The sequence below is a fragment of the Falco biarmicus genome, chromosome 13 (assembly GCF_023638135.1).
Source record: "Falco biarmicus isolate bFalBia1 chromosome 13, bFalBia1.pri, whole genome shotgun sequence".
NCBI lineage: Eukaryota > Metazoa > Chordata > Aves > Falconiformes > Falconidae > Falco > Falco biarmicus.
Genome location: NC_079300.1, coordinates 7,819,950 through 7,837,066, shown reverse-complemented (window position 1 = coordinate 7,837,066; position 17,117 = coordinate 7,819,950). Strand labels below are relative to the sequence as shown.

Here is a 17,117-nt window from a genome sequence, read left to right as displayed (position 1 = left end):
AACACATTACAAATCTGAATGTGACCCTCATGTCAAAGGTAAAGCCTGTGCAGCAGCAGCTGGGAGGAGAGGAAGGCTTTCCTCAGCAGCTGCAAGAGAATCCTTGGAAATTGGGTTAGTATTATGTTCTTTTCCACTTGATAAATTCTTCCAAGTTTACTTCTTACTTGCAGACTAAAATGCTGCATATTTTCCGCTAGTAAATAAACGAGCTGCATTTCACTCAGTGTATTTTTATACTAGTGGCTGAATACTTAGAATGCACTTTACTAGCTCACAGATCTGACCACAGGCATTTGCCATGCAGATTTAACCTCCTGGAGGCTCTGGGTTTGCTGTATTAGGTAATTTCGAGCGAGACAGTTTTACTTACTCTTCTGGTCTGAATGTTTCCTCTCACAACTTTTATTTCCTCTTATTTACTCCTCATGTTCCTGCCAATGAAAACCCTTTACAACCTTCTCTCTGAGGATTAGCATTACACCGACTATGGAAGAAATGCATTTCTAAAGCTGACCTGTAACTGTTGCTCTGTAGACAGGCTACAAGGGTACAGGTCTTGGACTTTTTTTACTCTAAACCAGTTTTTTTTTGAAGTCTGGAATAGCATCAGTTTTATGTGACGCTGAATGCTGTCTGACAGGTGGATAAAATAAACAACTAATGTATATTCCAAAAGAAGAGAATTTCCTGAGCAGGTCACAGCAGTAAGAGAGACAGCAGAGGAAACCAGCCTGGCAATATGATAAGTCTACCAAAGCACGTCAAAACATCCCGTTTCTGAAGTATGTTTTTCCAAATCTTGTTTTGCAATGAAGCTGACAAAACTGAGACATAGTTAAAAAAGCTGAATGGCTTGGAAACAACCAACCAACCAACCAACCCTCATTGCAACTCAACAGATTATTCTCACTAACCTGCACAAGAGAAATTCCTACTTGTTCTATTAATACAGCTGTAAACCCAGAATAATTTCTGCCTGGTTTACAATAATACTATTATCCCTGTTTGATACAATAAACAGAATCCCCAATAAACAGTTGCAATAAGCAGTAAAAAATAAACAGATTGCTTTTCTGATAGAATATAGGAAAGACAAGGAGCCTGTGTTTTGAAGGACTGTTAATAATCAGTAAAATAAATAAATAAAAATCAAGAAACCAAATTTAATCATTCTATAACTTCATTTTTAGGAAAAAGTTCATCCTCTTGCCAACAGAAATGTACAGATTTTGCTAAGCAGATTTATGGCTCACATGATATAGATCTCATGGGGTCAAGATCTTCTAAAATCTGAGAGGTACAGTACATCAACTTTGAGACTGCAACTTACACTTAGTACAAGTTTATTTCTGGGAAACAGTTTTGGAAGAAGGACAAAAGCTGTGTTTTCAACAGAATCAAATTTGCTGTGTCACATTTAAGCAAATATGAAAATAATTTCTTTTATGCTTTTAATTACATTGCTGAATCATTTTGAAAGACAAAAACACACATCTGGGAAGTTAACTGAACACGAAGAGTAACTTTGGTAGGATTGAAATAGACAATAGCCAAGGAAACCTTCAGTGTTCATACTGTAAATGGTGCTGGGAAGTACTAATTTTTATATACAGAAGTTTGCAATTTTTTCTCATGCTCTATAAGATCCTATATACACATATCTGGAGTGGAAACTGTGAGGAATAGCTGCTAAGTGACAACAGAAATTTGCACCAGACCACAAGCCTGTCATAAACATTGTACTCACAGGTCTTCTGCCCTCACATTTTCCTTACAGCCTCTGCCTTGTGTTTAATCTTACAGAGAATACTTTGCCTAATAGGTGCAGTGATATTTAGAAACAGAAGTCTCCTTGTTTATATAGTTTTTTGACTTAATCTATTTTAATTTACACACGAACATGACAACAATGCTCCAGTATGTGGCATATTTCTGTTTTGTTTTGCATTTGTGAAATAAAAGCATATTACATGCAGAGCCAGGAAGCATTCCAGTTCAACTCAGCTTCAGCTTTGTTCTTGAACTTGGAAAGATGTGCGCATATGTAGATAAGCACAATGCAAGAATTAAAACGAGGGGAAGATGAAGTCAATGCATTGTTACATTTATAGGAAAACACACACCTTTTCTCATGAACACTGTATCTTGAAATAACTCATGCCAGACTTTCCCAGCTGACCAACTGAGGGCAAGTCAGAGCTGTCCAGGTGCAGACAGAACCTACAGCAGTAAGGCTGGGGAGTTCCCAACAGATTATCTGTGTACAGTTCTAATTTGGTCTCCAAACAGTGTAACATGCATCCTTCTTCCACTTACCTTGCAAAGGACAATCAACTGAAAAAGAACACGGTGCTCTGAAGACTGCAATCAATCTTACAGATCTTTACAAGCAACATATATAGTAGAGAGTCATATTTTGCCCACCGTATGAAAATGGATATAAAACTAATTATGTAGGCTGTCTCATCTTACTTTGCAGGAAAAAAAATACACATCAAAAGATCCTTCCTCTATGTTGAAATCAATCTGAAAAGCTGTGTTAGATAATAAGTAACCTGTAACATTGTCAGCAATATTGAAATTTTTAACATAATGTCCTCCAATTTTTTTCCTTTCATTTGTTCTAAACATTTATCTGTTTGAATACCATACGCCTATAAAATCGGTCACTTTGAAGCTCTGTGATAATTTGCTGAAGATCTAAAAAATTCCAGTTACAGGAGATAACCTTCCACTGCATGAGACTTGTCATGCACGCAAGCATATAACCTGACACAACCTAATTCTATCTTTCCGCTATTTTCAGTTTGCCCATTTTTATTCGTAACTACCTCTGATGATTTGATGTCCTCATAAGAAAACTGCATGGCAGGTACTCCAAGATGGTTGATGAAATAATCTGAATCTCCCTGTATCTGCACAGAACTCACATTAGACCCTGGACATCTAGTCTTTTCCACACAGTTGAAGCTCTGGCTCTGAAAAACAAACACAAATAAAAATTTACTTACTTATTTGCAACCAGACTCGAAACAACTTGTATCAGTATCTCCTTTACACAGCATTCTTTGGGTTGAAACATTTTAAGAACAGGCTGAACTTGCACTGGTGCAAACAGGTATCAGCTGATTCATACTTAGCAGTGAGCGAGTCTACGAACGTTTCACCCTCTACTGATAGATACTGCAGTCTTTGGGATCGGACACAGCAGAGAACGAAGTGTGCTGCAACATGGCTGAGTCTTTAAAAGGACAAAGAAAGTTGTACCTAATTGAAATGGCAGGAGGGGCAAGAGAAGGAGCCTTTGGTAGGCACATGAACTGTCGCATGCTGGGCAGGAGATTACCAGTCATCATGGTGCCTTTTGGAAGATGTTCTGAGACCCTCAATGGCTACTAAGGAATCAAATTCTTGTTCAGTAAATAGAATGCTGTCTAACAACAAAAAGTTGAATCTGATAATCACATTCAAGATATTTATGGTCTATGAAATGCTGGCAAATGTAAAGAATTTGCTGCAATTGCAGAGCAGGGGTTAAGAGAAAAACAGAATTAAAAGGCTAAAGATACATAAATACACATTTCTGGGTAAAGTGCTTAAACCAATCCTAGTCAGTGACATGTCTGTATTTCTTTCACATGAGTATTTAATGGTGAAATCTTAGCAAAAGAACTGTAATAAATATAAGGTTAAGACTGGAAAACAAGCCCACACTGAGTGCTACGTACTAGTGTAGCTCTTAAACACATCAGGCAATTAAACACTTAATAAAGAGTAGGCGCAAAGGCTTTCAACATGCAAATAAGCTGCTTCTTTTAAAGAATGTTAGAAAGTTCAAATACTAGACATTATTTATATTTAGCTAACAGTTAATATAGTATAACATAACTTCTTTGGACCTACCTAGTAAATCACTAGCTTGCTACAAGAACAGTGTAAGATTAGTTCTCCTTTAATACTAAAACATACCAGATTCTGTAGAGTAAAGTTCCTGAGGTTAGCAGAAAAATGTTTTAAGAGTTAGAAATCTTGGTTTTTTTCCATTTTTAAATTAGCATAATTATTGCTTCACACTTTCATTTCAGTGCCATGAAGAATGCAATTGCACGTTACCTAGTACAAATAAGAGCTGCAGATTCTCACACAAAACTATTTTTAAGTACCTCCAAGAAATAGCTTCCATTTCATATGTATTTTTAAAAGGTGCCTATATCACACACTTTTTGGATAAATGTTTCTGCTCCCACCATTCTTACATACATTCACAGCCCTGCAAGGTCCATCCATGAAGACTGAGAGTTACAGTTAAAACTGAAGCAAAAGATAACTTCTGTATGTGCAGTCCACCTCTAGTAAATACTATCTCTTTAAAAGCTATCCATGGAGCACCATGACACACAGCACCCAAAAATCTGGTTCTCAATGGCATAGTAAGAAATAAGGAATATCATAAATCGAAAATTTATGTAGCATTAATCTTGGGTGTCATTTGTAAGGCACAGTTATTAAAACATTGCAGGCATTTAACTCTGGGCTTTTTTGGGAGTGTTTAGATTTAGATTAAGAGTTTTTTTAAAGTTTTCAAACCTGAAGGCACCTTCTTAATTACAACTGTTGTTCCTGTGTTTCACTCCTCTTTACACCATTCTTGAGAAGGTTTCAATCACATTGAGGAGGTATTTAACATCACAGTATTGCTGTTCAAAGTCTCAATAAAGTCAGTAACCTTGCTTTTTAGAAACCAAAGCTACAACAGAAACAGCAGAACCCCAAACCATCTACTACTTTCAAAAAGTGTTTTTAAATTACCACACTATCTTCTACAACCTTTCCCATCAAAGCCTCTGTACAGCACACATCCACACAGAAAGGCACATTTATAATTTTATGCATATATATGCACACAAGATCCATTCTGAGGTGTTTGCTCCTTTCAGGAATTAGAAGATATTTAAGCATCACACAGTGTACTATACTACAGTGTAGACTAGACTGTCTCCTAACTTCCCCATACTGCCCAACACATTTGGGCAAGTTTCATAAATGGTGAGTAGTCTGTTCTTCCTTTAATATTTAAAAGTTTACTGAATGATGTGAAACACAGGTTTTGGAGTCAATAGGAAAAACCTGAAATAAGCAAAAACCCCAGAGTTGTCTACCAAAGGAAATCACAGTTAAATGACCAAATTAATCCCAATAAAACTGGCAAAACAATTCAGTATCAGAGAAGACAAAAAGCTGAAGAATCAACGATCCATAACCAAGCTGCATACTACATGGAAGGATCTTGCCTTTCTAAAAATATCTGATCCTAGCTCTGTGTAAACACAATGGCAGCAAAGCTCTTCAAGACTAATGCTACTTGCACCTACTCAGGCTAAGAATTTAAAGTATTGTGACAATCCAGAATTCATTTTCAAGGACTAATCAACAGAAGGGATATCTTGCAACGCTGTAAGGACCATAAAAATCTTAATATATACCTCACAGAGGTAAGGATATTGAGCAGGGAAATTAATGTAACTTTTTCTTTTCCTTGTCAATCTAAATCTTTATACCTTTCACTCTACTAAGTGAACACTAACCTTTCATCATCTCCTACATACCCATATCTAGAATTTGTTATGGATATTTCAGAAAAGGAATATTGTAAGCTGCTGATTGGAGGTATAAGGGTGGACGTGGAATTATACCTGGTATTCCCAATTGGAGAGGGGGTAATAGAGGGTAACGGAAAACAAGGTTTCATGCAATGAGTAACATTTCACACAGCAGAGTATGCCAGAAATTTTTAATCTTTGAGAAGTCAACTGGTGTAACTGTACAAATGAAGTTCTAAGGCATTTTCGCTATACCCCAAAACTGTTGGCTAATTATCAACAACATTAGAAAGTTGGATCATCATTGTCATCTATTAAGCAGATTAGGTTTCCCCTAAAAGCAATCAAGGCTATAGACTCTGCAGGGACACAGCTAATTAGCAGAGTATTTTGATATTGTTCCCCTTTCTGTATTGTTTGTAACAGGTGAAAACAATGGTAGAGTCAGTTAATTCTGAATATACATGAACCCCCACTTCTGCTAGCATACCAGGAACTGAAAAAAAGAGACACCCTTTTTTCAGAAACCCAAGCCTCATTTTTAGCCCTTCTACCCCTCAGAAAACACTTTACTATGTTTTAACTATTCAAAAAGACTCTGGTAACATTTTTTCCTCACTATAGAAACGGTGAAATATTTTTTATGTAAGAAAGTTTACCTATGGAATGCTTACAGATTTAGTTAAGAGGACAATGAGATACGGTACTTTTAGTTTTTTACATCACCATCCTTCAGGGTATAGGATTTATATTTTTATGACATCAATGTTCAATTCAATAGTGTTAGCATCTTAAGAGTTTAACTGCTTTGTTCAGCTTTTACTGTTCTGATACACAAGCCCCTGATAATGACAAGTTCAACAATAAATATTTAACACTGCACTAATATGGGAGAATGCTTTATTTGCAAGATACTGTTCTCTTCCAATTTATTTTTATTGTTACATAGACTCCACAACATCATCATCTTCAAGTCTTTGGCAATGGCTGCAAAGTTCATGTATTGTGTTTTGCATTCATTAAACAACTGAAACGTTTACCAAAATTAATGGACTTTAAGATAAAGAATAACAATGTCCTGCAATTAATAAAACTTTCCCATCAATGAAGTGTTGTTAAACTAAGAGGGAAGTTTTTAACTTAGTCACTGCAAGAACAACAACCCACCATATAGCACGTCATATATGTAGCATACAATAACAAACCAAAGCAAGTAAGAAGTTGAAGGAAATCAGCAAACCTCTTCCTCTAACTCTGACTTACAGTTATAAGAAAAGAAAAAAGAAATTGAGGAATAATTTCCTGGAGTAAGATGCAAAAATGAGACAGTCTTAGCATGCAGGACGATAGCAGGCATGGGAATGATGGGAGTGGGATGGCAGTAATCAGGTGGTGGGACATTTTAGGAATCTGCTTGCCTAAATACAGGTGTCTAATGCGATTTTAGATGTTGCGAGGCATCACAAAGACTTAAAGCAAGTCACACGGGAAAGTTTTATCGTACTGGATCAGCATCTGTAGCAAGGAAGTATATCAAACCTCAAATGGGATTAAACTTTTTTGATAATATGACTGAACTGAGTTCCTTTATTTATACAGATTTTCTTGGCAATGACCGGGCAGCTCAGCCTTGTATTTATTATTATTGTTTTACAGGTAAAATTAACATCAATTAAGTCTAATATAAACTGCATTTTCAGCATTAAACCCAGCAGCCAGAGACATAACTGAAGCCATACGTACAAACGCCTGTTTATAGGACTATTCCTACAGATACTGGCTATGTTAGTAGTTGCTGCTTTCATTTCATTTCCACCTCATCCTTACCTAGAAGAACCATCCCAAATCTGTGTTTGATCTTTCCACACCAAAGACACTACTGCTGCTGACACAGAAATTAACTTCAAAGTCCACTTAGTTAATCAACTGGAAATATTGTTTGCGTATCATGTGAAATACTCTCCTACCAAAATGTACAAGCACTGTCTCAAGTCTTTTTCAATATGCAGCAGTCAGGAAACCAGGAAAAGACCATCTCCCAAAATTGCAACTGCAATTTACAACAAGCAGGACAGCCTCCATGCTTGGCAGCAGAATGCCTGATCCTTACTGCAAGCCAAGCAGGCACCAGTGCAGAACAGAGATGAAAGACCGACCGTGAAAAAAATTACTGCTGCTAGGAAATGGAGGTTGCTCCTAATTAAAAGACTATTAGGGGATGTGGGCCACAGAATTGACAGAGGTGGGGGAGAAGATTACACCAAAGCACATACCCAGAAACACAGGATTTTAAAGCATTTTCAACTTCTTCAATGCCAAATAATTTGTCAGTCATCATATAATAGCAACTATGTATCACTCTGGCATTCTGCTTTCCCTTTCCTTTTTTTTACTCCCACCAACTAATCTGCTGTTTTTGCATGTTTAAATCTAAAATGGTGTCATTTACAAAAAAACCCTCTTCATAATCTAATAATCTGATTAATTTTAATTCTGATAATCCACAAAATCTTTCCTTTCATATCTGCAAAAAACAATCTGTGAGTTTCCAGTTTGGAAAAAAAGTTTAATTGCTATGCATTACTTCACCAGTTGTAGTCAGGTCCTACTTAATGATCCTTTAAATGTTAGCTTTTATGTAGGCAAAAAACCAATAATTAAAAACTTTAAAAAATGCATCTGGAATAAATTATCAGCAACATGCTCTGAAAGAACTAACTCCCTGCTGTAGAGTAGGCAAACTAGATTTCTTCAGCTGGTTAGCCTTACAGTAAAACACACGTAATAGCACTATTTAGATCACTCAGTTGCTCAGGCTGGTCTCCGCTGTGTCAATCAAGCCCTCCCTTTAGATTGGAAGGAAATCAAGCCATGTGGTTAGACGGTAATCAAGAAGTGGTTCATGTCAGTGCAAGGATGCACATGATATTCGTAATTGAATAATTTTATTTCTCTGGAGTTCATTTTTGTTTTCAGCATCATGTTACAGGTTTATATTACAAATTTGAGAAAATGAAGAGTACCATATGGCCCATTAAAAACATTTAATTTGGGTTAATGTTATAAAATAGACCTGACACATCTAAAGTATAATCAAGTGGTACTTCACTGCAGACCTTATTCTACCACTAATTAGAGCTAAGCATTTATAGGTATGTTTTGCTGCAATGTTAAGATTCTGGTACAAATAAAGGCCTATATTAAAAAAAAAAAAAAAAAAAAAATCCTGGCCATTTCTATAGTTCACCTTCCACCTAGAGACATGGACATGTCAGCTCTGGTTACCTTCCTTCATGCGACTCCAGCTGAAGTTAAAACCTGAGCAGCTTTTGAAAATGGATTAAAACTTCTTAAGTTGTTTTCAACAGGACAAATAAAGAACGACCAATTATTCTTACAATGTTTTAGTGATCCCAGCTTAAGAACTGCAGCCAGGAAGCTTATTCTTCATGAATAATCAATCTGTATTTCTTGAGCTGAATCACCACATGCCTTAGTAACTGGTAAAAGGCATTTAAGAAGCTGAAGTATGATAAGACCATCTAAATGAAGTAAAATTATCTAAACAAAGAGTCAAAGACCATGTAAAAAATGCAAAAAGCAGCAGATTAGCATCTTTATTACTGCAAATGTGTTACGCTTAATCATCATCAACAGGTAGGAGAGGTTAGAGAAGCTGCATAGGAAAGGATTCACAAGTATATGTGTCTCATCCATAAAAAACCTGCTACACTCTGACAAACAAATCATTAGAGGAAAAAAGTCTGACAGCTCTTAAAATGTATTATTAGCTGTTTGCTTACCTTGACTACAAAAATCTATTGAAAAAAAATCGTTGGATTTCTAGGCATGTTAATTTTATGGCAAGCATACTACTGTGTTCTCCCATCTGATTATCTGGTTTGGCTATAAACATCCTGCTTTGCTTTCTGTCTTTGTTGATTGATATATATTGCTATTAATGCAAATCAGCTGTTTATAAAATTATTTGCTTCCAGCTTATGTGTATTTTCATTTAAACGTGTATGAGGCTTTACTGAAAATATCTACAATCGGAGCATTATTAATTGACGTTTAAGGGCAACATGAAGACCCATAGTGAAACTGTTCTGTAGCACTGCAAAATCAGTCACAGAAAAGATGCATTTAACTTTCAGAAGTTTTCCCTAGCTTGAGTTCTTCGATATTATCACAGTTAAATGAGAGATGTTCCTTGCACACAGTCACACAGTTGCAGTTGAGAGGACTACCTCATCACTAGGGAAAAACAACTCCCACAAGAGCTAGTGTTTATTTAAAGACACCAGGGACAAAGATTTTAGCATCATCTTATTTTTTTCTGATGTCCATCGCAGTGTAGGTGATTCTTACACAGATCACTGCAGCTGCCGGATCACCATTAGCCTCTTGGAAATTCCCCAAGAAAGTTCTCTATGTTTTCTTAGACAAAAGCACTGCATCTGGAAATTCCAACAGTAAACTGTTTTTTTTAGCCTTTGTGGAAAGAGTATTTTATTGTCACGAGCAAAATCTGCCTCTTAGATGAACCACGTGGCTTTAGAAGAACTGTTCTTTGAAAATGCATGCAGGTATCCTGCATAACAGAGAAGACCTTTTTTACCCAGGGGGACAAAGGGAACTGAAAATTGTGACAACTACAGTGCTTTTAAAAGGTCAGATCAAACAGAGGTTTCCCAAGACCCAGTTCTGATACCGCATTCAGATTTCTACTGAACCAAGGAAAACTCAGTTTAACTATGCAACATAAGGTGCCAGACCTAAAACTCCAGTTTTACATTTCAAAAAAGCATAAAATAATATTGGCCTTTTAATGGTGACTTAAGAAAAAAACCTGGGAAACTATAATACCAGCCATTATAAAGAAAAACATGGAGAAATACGTATACTTGGTGTGAAGTATTTAACACTGTTGTTACATGCTGTACTACAAGCTTATTTTTTATTTAGTTTACAGCTACGAAACAGGAGACAAGCATAAACCTGTATTGCTTGTTCAGGGCTTTGTTTTCTGCTAAGCAGCATTTGCATGTTTTGAAATCATTGTCTTATTTTTTAAAAAATGTGACCATAAGTGTAAGGTCTGCATAATAAATGGGACCTCACAGGACTGAACCATGCTTTAGATGCAAAGTTTACATCAAACTGGCAATAAATACAAAAGCAAGGTAGTAAAAAATTATATAGTGTAAATTTAATTTCCTGTACTGGATTTTTTCTACATTTAACTTTATCTACTGACAGTCTCTTTCTGATTCCTGATGTTTTTTATATGATACTGAATTACATTTATCCTTCCTATGCCTAAATTGAAGTCATATGCCTGCCTCATTAACTCAGATACACTTGTTGCCAACACCCAGTACAAACTGCTAGGAATTTTAATGGCTTTTTTAAGGGAAGTAAAAATCAAGCAGGTATGCTCTGATTTGATACAAGAATTTCAGAGCAATCAAATATTTAGAACTAAAATTACATTGCATAAATTATCTAAAGTGGCAAGACTGCAACTGGAAGGCCATCAACAGTTCCAAACATCTCAGTACCTTAAAAATATAGGGAGTTACAAGGTTTAACAAAAGTAAATAAGAAATTACATAACACAGCTACGGTGGCTGTGTTTCTCCAAAGTATCCACTTACCCCAGACTCCCACACTCAACAACCAGAGCAGTATTGCATTAAAACTTCTCCCATATTTTTTCATCAGCACAGATAACAGCAAGCTCTCCAGCACCTCAGGTAAAGTAACTTTAAAGTCAATTTCCAGGACTACAGGCTTAGACTCATCATTCAGTGTACTACTTTCATTTATGGCACAGTTCAGAAAGCAGTGTATGATTGTATTACATTAAGACGAAAAAAACAGCAGAGAAAATACTGCATTAACAGAGGGAACTTGTCTCCAACTCCCAACACACTCACAACATTGGGTGCTTTTTCTACTTTAGAGCTTATATTTTTAAATCTAGTTTTTAATCTAAACTATTTCTGGGCACGGAATGGTTGCATTTGCAATTAAAGGATGCAGTCAAACCATTTTTTTATCATGTAAAAAGTAATACTTCCCTGGACTTAGTGGTGTTCAAGCTTTTTTCCCCAGGTATACAGTACCAGGAACACTGGTCAATGCTAGCCGTCACGTACATACTGAGGTACTGTGAAACCTAGGTTTAACAAAATGCACATTAATCAGTTTTAGTATAAAACACTGATAAATTGGGACTTGATAAGAACTGCATGACTTTCCTAATGTTTTGTGCTGTAGTAACATTTGTTGCTAATATGAAAAAAGTGCTTAAGTAGGGAAGAGGATTAGGATTTGACAAGACCACATTTTCAAACAGTTGATATTTTATACTCCATGGAAATAGCTGTGGCTTGTAAATCATTTTAGATGCCTAAAGGCATTCTCATTCTATCATACATAGAGACAGAAAGACTGTGAACACGTTTCCGTGTATTCTAACGCTGTGATGATCAGGTTCTGCCATGCTACTCATTTTGGGATGCATCATTCAAACCCTCCAAATGGATATTAAATAATTCATGCCACTGAGATTACAGTCTTGCTTCTCCATACCCCAAAGGAAGAAAAAGAAGAGACAAGTTACTTGTCCCTCTAAAGGGGACAGATATGTATGCTCACTCTATTATTTGAAGAGTTATTATATATCGTATTTCAAGATCTCATAAGTGTCCCAAACAGGACAGTCATTGCGAGGTTGGATGTTAAATGAATATACAGTAACATGCTGTTCACGAGTTTTCAATATGGTTACACAAAAATAAAAAATTAGGAGAGAAAGCTTCCACTACATACTTTCCACTAGAAGTGAACTAAGGCTTACCTAGGAAAGTAAACTATGAAAGTAAATTTATGGATTTTTTTAATGATCAATACTAGCCCTATTAGTATGCACAGTACACATCTGCAGAAGCTGTGTTCATCAGCTAACCAGCTGGCTCAAACTACTCCATCACTATCCTACCTTAAAAAAACACCAACCAGCCAACCCCCGCCCCCCCCCCCCCCCCCCCCCCCCCCCGTGAAGTTTGTACTTGTATTGCAACACCGAATTTTAGAAGTTAGGCCCACAGTTACTTGTAATATGGATACTACACATTGTATCTACTCCAATTTATATTTCCTCAAACTGTCAGCATTTGCATGTCACACTTTCTCCTCCTGAACTACACAGTCCTCATGATCTGTAGTATTTCTACCAGAAATGGTTGCTAGCACTACTCCCCCAATACAACACTTGTCAAAGTGCAAATCAGCTCACGAAAGACATTCTTCTGAGCCTTATCATAAGGCTGACCCAGAAAGACAGATGCATCAGATCTGCAGTGAAAGTCAGCCTGGTGCCCTTTCCCCGTGCAGTGGAATGTTTCAGTGGATTGCTGAGATCAAGAATTTGCTACTTACAAACACAATGTAATCTAGTGTGTCACTAGGGGAAGAAAAAGAAAAAAAAAGCTCATTTTTTTCTATCACACCTGTGAACGTATTACGTGCCCCACATTCCCCATGCCTCCACAAACACTCTCAGTACCGAGTATCATACCAACTCTTTTCCTGTACCTACGGTTCCTACTGAATCATACTGCATATTTCTAACAATATACACAGAGGCAGGACATCCCCACAACAACTATAGCAAGTGGAACAGTCAGGTTTTTAAATTGGAAGATAAATTTGCAGTCATGATTTCTGTTTTGTTACTGTAATCAAAGACCAGAGTAAGTTCAATTGTAATATACACAAATGAAGACATTTCTTTGGAACAGAACACAGAAAATCACATGTAACACTCTGAATGAACTCTCTTGTCACATCGGTAAATTATTGCAAATCTCCCCTCATGGCACCACCCTGGAATAAGGCCAAAGTAATTTACTGCTGGCAAAGCTTTACCTTGCCCTGAAACCTCTGGTCTGACATTTAAACTTCCCGATAGCAACTATGCACGCACAAATCACTCCCTTCCCAGTCACACACACAAAATATTTTTCATTCTTTGGAAGGGAAAGTCACTCCTATTAGTCCATACTGAGCATGAAGGTCAATAAACTACCATCATATTTTTCATAAAAAAATATCTTCTGGACTTCAGTGGGAACTGAGTAAATGGAATAATAATAGTACTTGCACTTAAGATATCCAGTATCTGTATCAATTGCATTTTTCAGAAAGATCATCATGAAGCAGATTTATTAAAGTGTGCAAGACAGCACCACAAATACTGGTCTCCACGCTCCACTGGGAGATAAATTAAATGATCCAAAAGACGTTAGATGATTTTATTTTCTACAGCAGTGGTGCAAAAAACCCCCCGACTTTGGCAGAAATGGAGGACTGTAAACCCTTACTTAGACAGTGTAATGCTCTGATACTTTCCCTGACTGGATCCTTCTAACTTTTATCTACTTACACCGTAAGTAAGTATCCTTGATACTGCCTCTGTACTGGACAGGAAAACAACAGCAATCAGGAAAGCAGAAGAAAAAAAGCTATAAAGCAGGGAAAGCCGTAGTGCTACCACCGTCAAACAACTTTTTCTTTCTGGTTTCCATAGAAATTTACTTGACCTTGGTTTCAAGAGCTATGAGGTATTAAGGCTTGGGAAAACAACTTCAGATAATTGAATAAAATGTGATTTCAGATAGACACATGAAAGTGATATAGTCCAAGTAACTTTGAAAAGGTTTTCACCAACACGCAGGAGCCAACTATTACCCAGATCTCATCATACACCCAAATGATGTGTTCCTTTGTACCCTGAAAAATTAAATATCTGAGATATTTCCAAAACTTATGTATGCTATTGAACAGGAATATTGTAATTTCAAACTAATGTAAAGCACTGGAGAATTAAAAACAATTTTAAATTTTGTTCAGAAAATGCGGGGTTTCATTGTTTACAAGGTTCTAGGGTTACGTCATCACTTTTTCATAACAAGCAAGCAAATCCCAGAAAGCCTGATAATGTATTTTACTTCAGAATTTATTAGTACAGAAAACTGACAGCTTCTAACTACTGCACAATATAATCTAAGAAAAATATGTATTGCATTATATTTCAGGCTTAATCCTCCAGACTCTGTTCTTCAAGAGTTAATTTTGCTGTTATGAAATCAAACTTTCTGAAACAATGCACAGTATGCAAGGGAGAAATGTTTACACTGCACACATTGAGAAGACAAATTGACAAATGCAGTAAAGTGCAATCTGCAGCTATTTACCTTTATCAGGAAAGAGTAATGAAAGCTACAAATACGTATTTTTGAGAATACTAAATAATATACTGTCTACATGAACTTTCAAATGTGCAGACTCTAGTCAGCAGCGTGGAAAAACGTTACTTCATGGCCCAATATTTTTTAATGGACTAAAACTATTGAATGACATAAAGATGAGCTCATTTTTTGCTCAATATTAAATTTTTCTCTGTGCAGTGGCATCTTGCACAGTTTGCATCTCTGGCCTCACTGCTTTAACTGTATATGCAAATAATTTGATGGATATGAACATTTCCACTAAGTTCAGAAGTATTATTCATAGATACAAAATCAAGCACACACATACACACATATTCAAAATATAAACAGGTCGAAAGTTCCAGGACATGATTTTCATTGTAGTGCTTGCTGGTACTTAATAGAAATCACATGTAAGAACACAGCTGTATTTAGCAATATCTTTTCTGTAATGATTGAGAGCTGTGGCTCTGAAGGCAAACACAACAATTACATTGTCTGCCTTTATTTTAAGAAAAGGAATATTCTTTTACTGAGATCAGTTGCTTTCACGTGAGTAAAGAATACCATATATGAAAAAAACCCAAACAGTCTATATATAATGATACTATGAGGTGAAATAATTCCTCTTTTCCAAAGTAATTTGTTCTAATGTTTCACTGTTCACACTCTCAGAATTGTGGTTTTTAGTTCACATGTGAATCTGTATGGTTTTATTCTCCAGTTTTTGATTCTTATGCTATCTTTTATGTTTTACCATTCACACACTTAAAGAGCAGTGATTTTCTAGCCAATAAATAATGAAGCTGTTGACTAGTACTGAATCTAGTGCTGCTGCCGGAAAAAATGTTGGTAGGGAAATTTGCATTCAATGCTGATCCTCCATTGACAGGTAATACGTCTGAAGATCTATCAGTCAGCATGTGAATTTGAAATCCATGTGATTACCTACTGTCCTAAAGCACTGTTTTTATTGTGAATTCCATAGAGTACCATGCAAGAAGTTCCATAAAAGTCTGTGCTGCTACCTTAAAAAAATAAACATATGATTCCTTCAAAAGATGTTTTAAAAATAGTTTCATGATGGACAGAGGTGTTCTGTGAAAAAATTCTGACTGGCATTAATTAGCCTCCTTCTTCTAAATCCCGTTTAAATCAATTATCACTTTATTTTATATTAGGTTATTTTAAAAGTTAATAAATTTCCTATTATCTTGGGTTATTATTAAAATTAATCAATCTGCAGTTACACAGGTCACTGCGATTCCCCTTTGTAATGCTGATTAAACTTTAGCACTCTTCTAGCTTCTGGAACAATCTTAGCCTCCGTATTTCAGTGCACGTAGCTCATTTAGCCTACCGTTCAGTTTTGGTACTCTGGACTCCACTGCCTGATGGGATCTAGGAACTCTACAGAACAATTATTTCAGCTTTCCTCTTCTTCGGTTCCCTTATAGGATGCTACACCTCTTTAATAACTTCCAATTATAGACTGTGCAAAGTTAAAAACTTAATGTTTATGTAGCAAGACTGACAAAATTACCTATAGTGTCTTCTATGGTTTTTATGATTTCCTATTAATCTGCAAAATACTAGTCATGTGGTAAAAGCTAATCCAAAATTCAACTGCTCCTTTAGACTGTTTTTGTGGTTTTTTTTTAAGAAAAAATGTTAACCTGAGACTATAATTTTTAGAGGTAAATCATCAAAGCACTGAATTGTTACACAGTTAACACTGAATAAGGTCAAAAATTTCTACTGTCTCTTTTGTCCTGCATGTCTTTAGAAGAACGAAAATTAAAAATAAATAACAAATCTGCCTCTGATTTCCACTATTCCCCAGTTCCATGCAAGAAAAATCACCTTACTAACAGATTTCAATCTGGTACTAACCATACTTCATGAAAACATAAGAAATAAGAAGATTCTATCTAGAAATTGCTTCTGAAAGTGCATTTTTGAGCTAAAGCTCACCCACCCAATGAAACAGTAACTAGTTCTACTGGTCTGGAGATTTCTACTACTTTTCTAAAGATGCTTGAAGTACTAGCTCAGAAAACAAGTAGATATCCACTACTTACAAACACACATCAGATTACGACCAACCGAACAAAGATGCATGCGCTTTGCAGCAAATCTTTTGTACCTGTCATTCTCGAGACCACATAAAGAATGATCAATGTATATATAACTTCCCTACAATGAACAATCTTTTTAATACAATACTTAGACC

At 36.1% G+C, this 17,117-nt stretch overlaps 1 protein-coding gene across 8 annotated transcripts in view; it reads right to left on the bottom strand.

The window, feature by feature from the left end:
- Positions 1-17,117, bottom strand: part of NAALADL2 (N-acetylated alpha-linked acidic dipeptidase like 2) — a 507,046-nt gene that overhangs the window by 92,047 nt on the left and 397,882 nt on the right. For 7 of the 8 annotated variants that reach the window (XM_056358613.1, XM_056358610.1, XM_056358614.1 and 4 more), the window contains one exon: positions 2,835-2,981. The exons of the other annotated variant lie outside the window; for it this stretch is intronic. In XM_056358613.1, coding sequence (XP_056214588.1) covers positions 2,835-2,981 — 147 coding nt within the window. The remainder of the gene's footprint in view (positions 1-2,834; positions 2,982-17,117) is intronic. 8 annotated transcript variants of the gene reach the window in all.